Source organism: Octopus bimaculoides, chromosome 13 (genome assembly GCF_046866305.1).
Source record: "Octopus bimaculoides isolate indiv1 chromosome 13, ASM4686630v1, whole genome shotgun sequence".
NCBI lineage: Eukaryota > Metazoa > Mollusca > Cephalopoda > Octopoda > Octopodidae > Octopus > Octopus bimaculoides.
In genome coordinates, this window is record NC_142940.1 from 64,458,873 (window position 1) to 64,472,702 (window position 13,830).

General features: G+C 37.4%; 1 protein-coding gene across 2 annotated transcripts in view; it reads left to right on the forward strand.

Annotated features, from left to right (window-relative positions):
* LOC106867772 (dolichyl-diphosphooligosaccharide--protein glycosyltransferase subunit TUSC3) overlaps positions 1 to 4,281 on the forward strand; it is a 50,244-nt gene extending 45,963 nt beyond the window's left edge. For both annotated transcript variants that reach the window (XM_014912751.3, XM_014912752.3), the window contains exons 9-11: positions 567 to 641; positions 1,857 to 1,947; positions 3,946 to 4,281. In XM_014912751.3, coding sequence (XP_014768237.1) covers positions 567 to 641; positions 1,857 to 1,947; positions 3,946 to 3,961 — 182 coding nt within the window. In that variant the 3' untranslated portion in view covers positions 3,962 to 4,281. The remainder of the gene's footprint in view (positions 1 to 566; positions 642 to 1,856; positions 1,948 to 3,945) is intronic.
* The last annotated feature ends 9,549 nt before the right edge of the window (positions 4,282 to 13,830 follow it).

Sequence of the window (13,830 nt, forward strand, 5' to 3'; positions counted from 1 at the left end):
TGAATTGAAGAACGTTTGTGTCCATTTTACAATGAAATATTTGTTGTTTTCTTTTTGCTTAAAACATTTACTTAACATCTCTCTCGTTAACCAGTTATCATCTGGTAAACTCGTCTTTGTCAGATACATTACTTTTCTGCTTAGAAGCAGTTTGCTATACAAAAGCAGGCATTTGAACTTTCAGTTGAGATGCTGTGTGTGTGTGTGTGTGTGTGTGTGCGCGTGTGTGTGTGTATAGTGGAGTGTGTCAACTGAAAATTTTGAATCAAGAAATGTAAATGTGGAACTCAGAGTAGTGAGAGAAGGAAGCCTTAGATCTGAATAAAGAGTACATGTACACCTGCATGTATATATATGTATGTATATATATAATACATTTTAAATGTCAGAAAAATTAAAAATATATCTATACTCGTGTATTGACTTCTCTTTCCCTCATTGTTCTGCTAAACCTCTGTGTGTGTGTGTGTGTGTGTGTGTTTCTTTATCACAATTCCATAACTTGGTTCAAAACTTTGCAATTTGTGTAACATTTCTGTTGTGTTAAACCCTTAACTTCGTCTCAGATGCTGCTGTTGTGATAGGTTTCATTCTACTTAATGAAGCTAATAATTTAAAAGGTGATCCAGGCAAGAAAAAAAGTAAGTAAAATCTTAGTTTTTCTTTTTTCTTTTTTCTTTCTAAATATTTATTCAGATCAGTCAACAAGTGGTGAATTGCCTTGTGTAATAACATTGGTGTCCAAATCCTTCCAAGGTTGTCTTTGATCTTCTCTGGGGTTAATGAAATATCACCAGAAGAGTATTGAGTTCAGCTCAGTACCAACTCTGGCCACAGAGCTCACCTAAATTTATCATTTATGGTCTTGTATTAATGTTAGAAATATTTATTTAGACAAACATTAAAATGTTTTTTGTTGATTTAACTGGTTCAGATTAAATTGTTGGTGTCTATCAACATGATTTGCCTACAAACATGGAATAGTATAAGCTATGATAGTTTGTCTCAGGGAAACATCTCAAAGAGAATTGTGGGTTAAAGGCATGGATGGTGGAGGGCATCCAGAACACTGGTGTTTCAACATGTGACATTCAATCAATCAATCAATCAATGAGTTGTGTGTATATGACCAAAAACTGTAGCTGTCACTCTATAACAAATATGGCCCTGTAGCATGGATCATGCTTTTGCCCACTAAGCCTTAACATGGAGGATGTAATAACTGGAAGAAGAAGAAGAGAGAGATAGCTCTTAGACCGGGACTCATTTCTAGCTGAGTAGACTGGACTTGCAGCACCTTGCTAGAGGATGCAACCCATTGCTCAGTCTGTGTGTTGTGTTCTTGAGCAAGGCACTTAATTTACTGTAGATGCATGCACACACACACATGTAGGGTGCATCGTAATCTTAGCATGGTACATTTCTCCAAAAGTGCTCAATGTTCATATGAGCTGTGAATTATTACAAGACTATGATGTTAAGTCTGTGCAGTGAAACAGAAAGAACTAACTTCTTGTATAAGAAACAAAGTGTGTGTGTGTGTGTGTGTGTGTGTGTGTGTGTGTGTGTGTGTGTGTGTGTGTGTGTGTGTGTGTGTGTGTGTGAGAGAGAGAGAGAGAGAGAGAGAGAGAGATCTCCCATTGTAGAAATAATCTATCATCTTAAATTTATCTGTTTATATGAATAAACAGAAAGAGTGAACTATTTTCTGCTGAATATGAAAGAAACTTGAACTTACTCTAATGGCAATGATATTTATTTGAATGTAATATCAAAGTAATTCTATTGAAATATTGGTTCTCTAAATATTTTCTGCTCTTACCATTTCCAAGAACTGTATCTCTTCTATTTTTCAGTTATGGCATTGGTAGGAGTTGGCTGTGTGGCCTTCTTTTTCAGTTTATTGCTATCCATTTTCCGTTCCAAGTATCATGGCTATCCTTATAGGTATGTAGCACTTCACGTCTTTACTTAAGCTAAACATAAACATGGACAGATGTGATATTGGTGGGTATTTATTTTTTTAAATTCTTGTATCTCTCCAAACTGCATCTTGTCTAGACTGCCCCTCTCCCTAATTAGTTGGGCTATGACCCTCTCCAAGACTTTCATCACCTGATCCAACCATTTGATACCTCTGTAGGTATTTCTATCTAAGGCATCACCTTTACCTTGATCTACAAAAAACAGATAAATCACCTGTGTTTTTAATTAGTTGCACACCTGACACTCGTGCCTCTTGGCTTTTAAAACAGCTGTGAAACTGCTATAAAACCTTGATTTATGGTTATTACTATGAACTGGTTCAAGATGTCTTTGTCTGCTACAAGAACAATGCTGTAAACAGTACGTGCAGTTCATACGGGACCTTACAGTTTTCTTAGTTGATAAATTTCAGAAACTGCTTTTGTCTCGTAATGAATTTTCAGACAATAAAAAAAAAAAAAAAATGTGCGTGTCAGAAATAAATCCTTAGATATTATCTGCTAAATAAAATGTAGATAATCTCAAAGCCACTAATATTCCTTGCAGTACAATTACTGCATTGTTTGTTTTATAACCATTAAATATATTACAATATGTCATTGTTCAACTCTGACTGAGTAGACCTGTAATGAAAGGGGTTCCCTCCATGGCCATCTCGTCTTTTATTTTCAGTGATAGTGTAACCCAGGCAACATTTTTCTTCAAATATGTCCTTTCTTTTAAGTTGTGAATTAAGGGAGATTTGGCTACTACTTTCAGCAGATTGAGTGCTCATGCAACGAGTCCCCTTTTTAGTTTGTGATTCGGTATATAATTAAGGTGTGGGGGTTACTGTAGGACCAAGTTCCTGGCAATCTGGAATGGTAGTTTATGTTTGGTGGAATCTCCCTATGTTTCAGGTGTATTTGTTCTGGTTCCCTGCTCAGGGGCCACTTTACCTTTCATCCTTTTGGCTGGTCACTAAATAAAAGCTGTTTAAGGGTTGATCCTTGCCTTCTTTCTCTGCTGGAGAATTCCATCCCAACTAGCCATAGAATAGGATAGGCTCTGATAGGTTTACATGTCACACGTTACAATGCTGCCCTTATGATCATGTCATGAGTTGAGGGTCCATAATAAAAGACAAGATAATATAATAAATGGTATTTAATATAATTAACGAAGAGATGTAGCTTCATTACATTGCATTTCTTTTCTCTCACACCAAAATTATTGATTGTTGCTTCTTATAAAAACCCTACAATTTATAATGATTTATATTGATTTTGCAGCCAAACTGTGACAGATGGTGTTTATAAAACAGGATTATTCTTATTATTAATTTTATCAAAGATCATCAGCTGGCAAAATTGTTAGCACACCAGACAAAATGCTTAGTAGAATTTCTTCTGACTTCGCATTCATAGCTCAAATTCTGCTGAGATCTGCTTTGCCTTTCATCCTCCTGGGGTCAATACAATAAGTACCACTTGTAAAATAATAATATTCTAATTACATTTAATTACATTGACCCCAGTACATTATTTACAATTGACAGATATTTGTCCTCATCTTGTTTGTTGTTAACACAACATTTTGGCTGATATACCCTCCAGCCTTCTTCAGGTGTCTTGGGGAAATTTTGAACCTGGGTTCTCATTCCTAAGGTATTTTTTGATGTTATTATTATTAGTATTAGTATTCAGGTCACTGCCTGGAATTGAACTTGGAATCTTGGGGTTAGTATCCCATGCTTTTAACCACTACGCCATATGCCTGTGGCATGTCCTGATGAAGGAAAAGCAATATCAACCTTGGCAGAATTTGAACCCAGAACGTAGCGGCAGACAAAATACTGCTAAGCATTTCACCCAATGTGCTAACGATTCTGCCAGCTCACTGCTCTAGTAATGATGATGATGATGATGATGATGATAGTAATGTACATAACGTTATCTATTTTTTCACTGTCTCTTTCAGTTTCCTGTTCAAGTAAGCAGAAGAAAACCTCCGAAACAGGGTTTGCTAGGTATGCTAGTGTTGGCTACTTCTTTCAAATCAGGCTGCTGTGAAAAGTGGGGGAAAAACAAATAAGCAAGCATTCTGTATTTTTCTAATGAAGCTTTTACAGGATTTGCACATTGAAAACAATTTTTTTTTTTCGTCTACATTTTGTTGTCTCCTGTTTGAATTCATAAAAAATATCATTTCCAAAATATATTAAAAAAAAATAAAAATAAAAAATAGTGGTCTATTAAAAAATTTAATTGTAAAAAAAACAAAAAAATTAATAGCCACTATCATATTTGTTGATAATGTTTTCCTTATTTCTTTTTCTTTGTTTGATCCTCACCTGTCTGTCTTTGTACCTCGATTCCTGTCATCCTTTCCACCACCACCACCACCACTACCACCACTGCTATCATAACTGTTATGATGACCATCACTACCCTTGCCAATTCATTTCAACAGGTGACAATACTACTTTATATATTTCAAACAAAAATCAATCTAGGTTTATTTTTCTATTAGTTATGTTGGTTTTGTTTTTTTACAAATTTGGACATCTGTCATCCTGCTGGCAATAAAAGAAACAGTTATTAATCATTATTATTATTATTATTCATTGTTATTATTGTTATTACTACTACTACTGCTGCTGCTACTACTACTACTACTACTACTACTACTACTAAAGTGGTGAGCTGGCAGAATGGTTAGCAGCATTTTGCCCTTTATGTCCTGAGTTCAAATTCCACCAAGGTTGACTTGCCCTTTCTTCCTTTTTGGGGTCAATAAATAGAGACCAGCTGAGCACTTGGGTCAATGTAATCAACTCACCTTCTCCATGAAATTGCTGGCCTTGTGCCAAAGTTTGGAACTATTATCATTATTATTATTAGTAGTAATAGTAGTAGAATGTATGCTATGTGGTATTTAGTTAAACTCTGTGCGTTATGAGTTCTGATGCCATTGATATCAGCTTTGTCATCTTTCTGGAGTTGATAAAACCTATACCAGTTATGTACTAGGGTCAATTTCTGTTGACTAATCCTTCTCCATAAATATCTGGCTTCCCCCTCCCCCCCGATTCAATAATCTTTGTTATTGAATGGCACAGCTCCGTGAATGCCATTCTGTGAGTGTGTTTGCCTAACATTGTGCAATGCTTTTGGCCTGTATCAGTGTTGCCCTCAAGCAGTGTTCCTTGTCTCCAGTCGTCCGTCAACAAATGTCTGGCCACGAGGAAACATGTGAAGGTTGGCAACAGTAAGAGCATATGTCCTTAGAAAAGAGAAATGCTGGTTAAACAGAGGAGGAAGAGGATGGTGGAAGTGGTTTGAAATTTCTGAGAAATCATGGGAGAAAAAAAAACAAATTTTAGCCCAGATTCATTTAGGATAATTTTTTTTTTTTTTTAAAGCTCTTCATTTTCATTGAGAAAAGTTTAAGAAAATCTTTTGCATTATGTAAAGGTCCGAAGATTGTTCAAGATTATTTTAATGCCAACCAAACACTGCTTCTCGTTTGTGTTTCAAACTGGCCCCGTGTGTGGTGTGAGAGGGTGGTGGTGGTGGTGCCTGTTGACAGTAGTAACAATGGCGAAAATATATGAATGCCTTCCTCCACTGCAAGTTTTAAGTACAAAAACAGACACTGAGAGACAGTTTAGAGCAGAAATATTTATAGTTACACATTGAAAAAACAAACAAACAAATTCCTGATGCAAACAGGAATAAAGCTAACAACAGATTGTGGCAAGTTATTGAAGGGAAAGCCAGAAGGGAAAGTGCACAAGTAATATATCAAGGAAGATTGTCTTTTTACTTGAGGATTTAATGTGGGAAGGGCTGAGGAAAGTGATGCACTTGGGCCCATTATCAAAAAATGAAAGATTTTCATATGTATTCTTGGAAAAATGGAGTTAGAGCGAGCCATGGCCTTGATAGGTCATAGAGACGTGTTTAGTGATGAGTGAGAAGGTAGGCAGGGCTGGTTCCCAAGTGCCTGTTCGTAGGTTTATCCTATGTGGCCAAAAGGATCAGAAAACAGAAAAAAAAAATATTGGTGCTGAATGTGAATCACTGGTACATAATATCACTGTGGTGAGCATTTGAGGGATCTGCAACAGCAAGGCTTTACAGGTGCCTCCTAATCATCTCATATCACATGACTATCATATCTCAATACTTTTGTCTTTCATCCTGTTTTTTGATGAGGAATGAAGGTGGGTGATAAAATAAGTACCAGTTGAGCACTGGGGGTGATCTAATCGATGTACCTCACTCTCCCCGAATTGCTGGCTTTGTGCCAGAACTGGAAAGTATTATTATCATGACATATAACAAAATAAATCATTATTGTAACCACATTAAGGGTGGTGGGAAAAATGTTGTATGTAATTTTAATTACATCTCTTTACATTCTGAGTTCAAATTTCACCTGGGCCAGCTTTGCTTCTCGTTTTGAGGGTTGATAAATAAGTGAACTTTCCCCCACAGTAATGAAGCCACGTCTCTTTCTTCGAAATCAATGCTGCTGCTGCAACTACTACTACTACTACTACTACTATAGTTTTATAGTGTTTGCTTCAGCTGACTAGTTAATTATTTGCTATTTCAATAGTAAAAACCAGCTATTGAATATTAACCAGTTTTCATGTAACAGGTTGCCAGCTGATTTGTCCTTAAAATCTAGGCCAATCAGCAAAAGATATTGCCCTCGCTCACAAATGAGATTTTCATACTTTCTTTTTCAATGTTGTGTCTTGTGTTTTCTGCTTGAAATTGCTCTGATAATTTCATCCTGAATTCAGAGTTGTTTGTTGTTGTTGTCTAACTTCAGGTTATTCAACCTTTGTTAGCCATGCTTTCTCTTTCCTGTTTTCAGGTATAAGTGTATCTTTTCCATTTTTATTCCAAAGATTGTAAGATGTAAAGTTGAGGAAAATTTTTCAGGGTTCTCAGAGCATTGGGAAGAAAAATATTTTTAAGGATCAGTTCTGGCTCTTTACACTCTGACTTCAAATCTGTCAAGGTCTACTTGGCCTTCTTTTTCATTTTGAAGTCAATAAATGAAATACCCGTCGTCTAGTACTGGGGTAGTTCCTCCCTCTGTCTATAAAATGATTGCAAGATGGCAAAGGATTGATACCATTCTTGCTTATTTATGTATCAAAATCCTGACTAGATCTTTGGTAGGATCCATGGAAGTTGCTACTATGTGGGCAAGCTCTAGGCTTCTTGTTAACTGTTTCTTGCAGAGTTTGCAACCATGCAGAGGTTCCCCTATTATTGGAGGAACCTCAGAGAAGGAATGGCAGAGCCCACGGCCATCAAACTTCCCAGCCTTTTGTGAGAACAGATTGGTTTTGCTATTTTCCCTCTTTCTCACCCTTCTTATAGAGATAATTTTTCTAATTGTCATCTTTTTAATTAGACAGTGGTGTTGATAATATTGCAGGTCTTCTTTCAAATGCCATCTTCTGTGGACAAAATCTTCGATGTTTGGTCGTGCCTCAAATGCAATACCTTTGTGTACTGACACTGTGAGACTGGTGCCATTTGCACCTGTCTCATTGATTACGTCAGGAATGGCTTCGAGCTCTTGGTCAATCTGGATTGATAAGCTGCATACCCATAATCGACCAGTTTTCTTGGTACACCTGGTGAACCTCTTGGGATGCCCCATCTTCATCAAAGAAGACAGCTGCCACCAAATATTGATTTCTGGTGGCACATCCACCACCTTTTCCTTCAAATTCATTTGCTCATATCTGATGAGACAAGGACGAACTCTTCAAATGTTTTCTCGCTTTGAATTCAGATCCGAATCTGACAGTAATTAAACCAAATCGTTTGTGTTGTGTAACGAAATTGTTTTTTTTTCTTTCCCCACGGACTCCAGACTCCTTTGTGCCTATCCTTGGGTTAGCGTTTCAAAAAACGCCAAAGCTACAGTAAATCTTTTATTCACCAACGTCACTTGGTTCCTCTGAGAATATGCTTCTTTCAATTTTTTTTTTTTTTTTGAGGATTGATTTTTGTTCGTAATTTCTGCGGCTCAAGTCTTTCTGTGATTCTGAGCTGTGTTAGGGAAAGGTTCTGTTTGTTTTAATCCATAAAAGGATGAAAATAAAGATTTTAATTGGGAACCCGAATAGAATTGGTAAATTCTTCGTTGGTCTCCACAATGACCCGTTGTTTGATCAGCTAAATTCTTACTCAAACCCAGAAAATGACGAGTGCTTCAGCAAAGCTGAAATGAAAATTTCGTTTCAATTTAGTTGGAGGAAGGCTTATTATTTCCAGGGTTCTCCTCAGTTTTGTAGATCGATGCTTTTCATGTTTGCTTTGAATGAGTGAAAAGACAATACAACAAGGATAAAATCCTAGAGATTTGCAGTTCTGATTTTAAACTAGGCAGAGGGCAGCTTTGTTTTTCATCATTCCAGGGTCCATTTAATCGTTTGTAACCCTGTATCACTGTTATAAATCAACACCGGAAGTGGAAAGAAACTTAATAGCTGAGAACTAATCAGTGATGATGACCACCTCTTCAGAATTCATTCAAAACTGAAAAGGACTCAATCACGAATTCAGCGCACACACACACACACAAATGCGTAAACATACTTTTACCTAGAAACGCATAGCGACGTAGCTTTCATAGGGTTCTCGGCCTGCCAGAAATACTAACAAGATCTCTATGAATTCGCACCCTATTATTTGATTAAAGAAAGGCATTTAGGCATAATGGGGTGTCGAGGGAAAAGACGGGATGGTCATGATTGTATTGCCTTTGGTCTGGACTCGTTAGCGATGACCTCAGTCAACACACACACACTGAGTAATAATTCTAATTATACAAAGCTGTACTGCTCTAGATATGGAGGAAACAGATGTCAGTAGGTGGGGGGCGGGGTTTATCAGTTTAGAAAAGTAGAAAAACGTTTCTGCCATCAGAATGGGCAGCGACGGCACTGACCAAATATATAAAAGAAGGCAAAAAAAAAAAGGAAAAGAAGAAAAAACACGTAGACGACAAACCTCACATTTATTGTCTTTTCTTTTTTTTTATAGATTTTTAATCAATCAAATTGTCGCTGGTTCTCTTGATAAATAGGCATTCTCATTGGTATTCAGCATTGAAAACCATATATCTACAAACATAGATGTGTGTGTAAGTGGTTAAGGTGTTGCATTCATGATTGTAAGCTTCTGGTTTCGATTCCTAGACAGACCGGTGTATCGTGCTTTTGAGCAAAGCATTTCATTTCATTTTGCCCCACTGAACTCAGCTGACAAAAATGTGTAACCTTGTGACGAAACGCTTCGGGTCGGACGGGGGAAATATATACGCCACAGAATCTGGCAAACCGAGATGTGGATTTGGTAGTCTTGGGGAAATTTTGAACCTGGTTTCTCATTCCTAAAGTATTTTTAGATGTTATCATCATCATCATCATCATCATTAGAGTTGTGAATGCAGAGTTTAAGATTTCGATCAAGAAGTTAGCAAAGAAATTGTCATCGGTGATTTGGCTGGAGCTACGCAAATACCCTTAGCCTCGATCAGATCTATACACAACAATCGCCATCTCATGCAATACTTCCATAGAAAAGGAACGCAGGAAACTGGTCTTGTGGGACATTAATTAATTTAGATCAATTGAAAGCTTTTGATTGGGAGGCTTATTTCAATAAGGTGCCATTTTCTCAGGTGTCAGTATGAACGGCTTCATACGACGCGCCCAGTCCATCAGATGGGGTCATCTTCCGTTTCTTTAGCATGCGCCGACTCTCGAAGTTAGGTCTGATGAGAGGCATTCCTTCCGAACCAGGACTGGAGAGAGTTGTGTTGGTATATGCGAGTGACGTTAGCATAATGGTGTCATATTCCACGAATCTCGGAAGAAAGAGGTTTTAAAAGCTCTCTGTTTCAACTAATTGACGTGGGAGACACGGTTATTTAATCTGAACGTTTGCAGCCAACTGACAAACATTAAAAATGTCAAGTTTGATGTTTGAAGAGGGAAGAGTAGAGGGAGATAACCTTGAGAAGTGGGGTAGTGAGAACACTGAAGCTCTTCTGCCTAGAAAATTTTGATTTTGCCGCCTTTTTTAGCGATGGACGAAATACCGCTAATCATTTCGTCCAACGGGCTAACGTTTCTGCCGTCTTCCCGCCTTTTTTAGAAATGGACGAAATACCTATTTCTTTACTGCCCACAAGGGGCTAAACATAGAGGGGACAAACAAGGACAGACAAAGGGATTACATCGACCCCAGTGCGTAACTGGTACTTAATTTATCGACCCCGAAAGGATGAAAGGCAAAGTCGACCTCGGCGGAATTTGAACTCAGAACGTCACAGCAGACGAAATACCATTAAGCATTTCGCCCGGCGTGCTAACGTTTCTGCCAGCTCGCCCGACGGGCGAACGTTTCTGCCATCTTGAAGCCTTTTTTAGCGATGGAAGAAATACTGCTAATCATTTCGTCCGACAAGCTAACGTTTCCGCCATCTTGCCGCCTTTTTTAGAGATGTACGAAATGCCATTAAGCATTTCGTCCGACGGGCTAACATTTCTGCCATCTTGCCGCCTTTTTGAGCGATGGACGAAATACCGCCAAGCATTTCTCCTGACAAGTTAACGTTTCTGCCATCTTAGCTTAGCGGTATTTCATCCATCACAAAAAAAAAGGCGGCAAGATAGTACAAGTGTTAGCTCGTCGGGCGAAATGCTTAGCGGTACTTCGTCCCTCGCTAAAATAGGCATTAAGATGGCAGAAACGTTAGTTCGTTGGGTGAAATGCTTAGCGGTATTTCGTCCCTCGCTAAAACAAGCAGCGCGATGGTATAAATGTTAGCCCGTCAGACGAAATGCTGAGCGGTATTTCGACCATCGCTAAAAATGGCGGCAAGATGGCAGAAACGTCAGCCCATCAGACAAAATGCTTAGCGGTATGTCGTCCATCGCCAAAAAAAAAAACGTAAAAATGGCAGAAACGTTAGCTCGTCGGGTGAAATGTTTAGTGGTATTTCGTCCATCGCTAAAGAAGTCCGCAAGGTGGTAGAAACGTTTGACCGTCCGGCGAAATGCTAAGCGGTATTTCGTTTCATTGCTAAAAAAGTCGGCAAGATGGCAGAAACGTTTGCTCGTCGGGCGAAATGCTTAGCCGTATTTCGTTTCATCGCTAAGAAAGACGGCCAGTGGTTCAGACGTTTCCAAGATGGTCGAAAAAATTGTTTTCTATACTTAAAGTTGAAAAAGTCTCAATGACTGAAACCGGTACTGAAATGTTTTTCATAAAATTATTTTAGCATTTTCTACCTTGACTTATTTTTCTATATATATCAACTCGTGTGTTCCTTTTCAACCTTGTACACACACATACACACACACATAATATATATATATATATATATATATATATATATATATATATGTACATGTATGTATCTGTGTGTGTGTATGTATGTATTATGTATATGTATGCATGTGTGTGTATGTGTATTCACAATCAAGTGGATTTGATATCGCTTTGTCGATGAGGTTCAATAAAACCGAAACATACCTGTAACTGTCACCTTGCCCCATAACAAAGATCAGATGTTTTTATAAAAATGTCAATCAAATTTTGCGAAATAAAGTCTTCATTTCTTGAAATGATTCTTTTTCTTTGAGTGTCGCTTCTCATTTTCGCCAGGTTTTTATATTCTTTCTCAAACTAAATGGTAACTTCCAATTAGTTTAGAATTTCTTTTTTATGCACACCATTGATTAAATCACAGTCTACCTGATTTGCTAAATAAATCTTGGTTTCTGGTCTTCTGTCTGTTTGTCTGTCTATCTCCCTCCCCCCCTCTCTCTCTCTCTCTCGTTTCACCACATTTAACACACAAAATCACGAAACATCAAATTGCTTTTAATTCCATTGTTGCAGAGTTTCGCTTCTTCAATGATTTTAGTCATTTTATGAGGTACAGAAGCCTTGTTATGCCCCCACCCACCCAAAAATCGAAGTTTTTATTTGGTTTAGTAATTTCTTTTATTTCTACATTTTGATTATTTTCTCTCATGAATATTTGTTAGTTTCGAGTAAATACATAAAAACAAATAGTAAAGATTTCGGTATCCGTTTCGATTTTATTTTTTCGAAAATTAAATTCTTCAGCAAGTCTTTTAACCGGGCCGACAAAAGTGAATTTGGTAAATTCTGTCTTAATGGTTTATTAATTAACACACTCACCGCTTCAATTTTCACTCATATTCTTATTTATTTCAATTTTTTCTAAAATTTTCGTTGCGTCTTGCAACCTCTTCAATAGTTGTTGACTCTGTCCGTTATCAAAGCTGCGCTCTTTTTGTTTGTTTGTGCGCATGTGTGCGCGTTAGTATGCATGTGTACACATGTATGTATGTATGTATGTATGCATGTATGTATGTATGTATGTATATGTATGTGTGTGTTCTGCATATTCATGTGTTTGTGTGTTCATGTTTGTGTTTGTGTGTGTGTGTGTGTATTTGTGCGTGTACCTCTGTCTTCTTGTGTATTCATGTTTGACTGTGTCAATGTGTATGGGTTTGTGTGACTATGTACGTGCGTCTGTTATGTATAGATGTGTGTCTCCATATGTGTCATTGTGTGTGTGTCTGTGTGTGGATTGTGCGTGTGTGCATATGGTCATGTGTTTCCGACACTATCAAGAAAAACGTACTCTATAAAATACGAATTTAAAAATCCATAAAATCTAAAATAGCAGGATACGTTATTTGAATTTATAGCGACCTGAGGAGTGACTTCATTCTGTGTAGAATGTATCTTGATTGATTTATTATGAATTGTACAGATTTTTTCTCCTATTATGCGGCCACGAAACGCGCGTAGTCTACAATTCACTTTCTTTTTTATAAACTTACTAAACTGAATTAAATTTTCAATCTAATATTTTATAGATTTTATGGATTATAAACATTTCTTTTAGATTTTACAGATTTTTAAATTAGTATTTTGTCGAGTACGTTTTTCCTTGATGGTGTCTGATCTCCTTCAACGTTTGGATTGCATCTTGGGGCTTCTTCTCTAAATTATTTATATATTTTTTTATTATAAAATTCAATATGGTATTACTAAATTGAATATCCTTGTAAGTCTGGATTTTGACATTGCCTAATATTATAGTGCGCGCGCGTGTGTGTGTGTGTGTGTGTGTGTGTGTGTGTGTGTGTGTGTGTGTGTGTGTGTGTGTGTGTGTGTGTGTGTGTGTGTGTGTGTGTGTGTGTGTGTGTGTGTGTGTGTGTGTGTGTGTGTGTGTGTGTGTGTGTGTGTGTGTGTGTGTGTGTGTGTGTGTGTGTGTGTGTGTGTGTGTGTGTGTGTGTGTGTGTGTGTGTGTGTGTGTGTGTGTGTGTGTGTGTGTGTGTGTGTGTGTGTGTGTGTGTGTGTGTGTGTGTGTGTGTGTGTGTGTGTGTGTGTGTGTGTGTGTGTGTGTGTGTGTGTGTGTGTGTGTGTGTGTGTGTGTGTGTGTGTGTGTGTGTGTGTGTGCATATACATATCTAACACAGGGGTTGCTAAATAGTTTCGGAAATGATTTTTTATGCCTTGTGGGCCAAAGCGAATAGAAAATGAGATTTTGAAATGCTATAAAGTTTCACATTATATTAACGACTGGGTGTATAAAGAAAAAAAAAAAAAAAGAAAAGAAAAAATCCAAGTGTTTCTTAATAGCATATCATTGTTTGATGATGTAAATAAAATAATTGTTTGGCTTAGCCACAGCGGGATGAAGTCGTGCAAATAAGAAACTATCAGAATTATAATAACAGCATGATGGGAGAAAATAAATCACAACCACAAT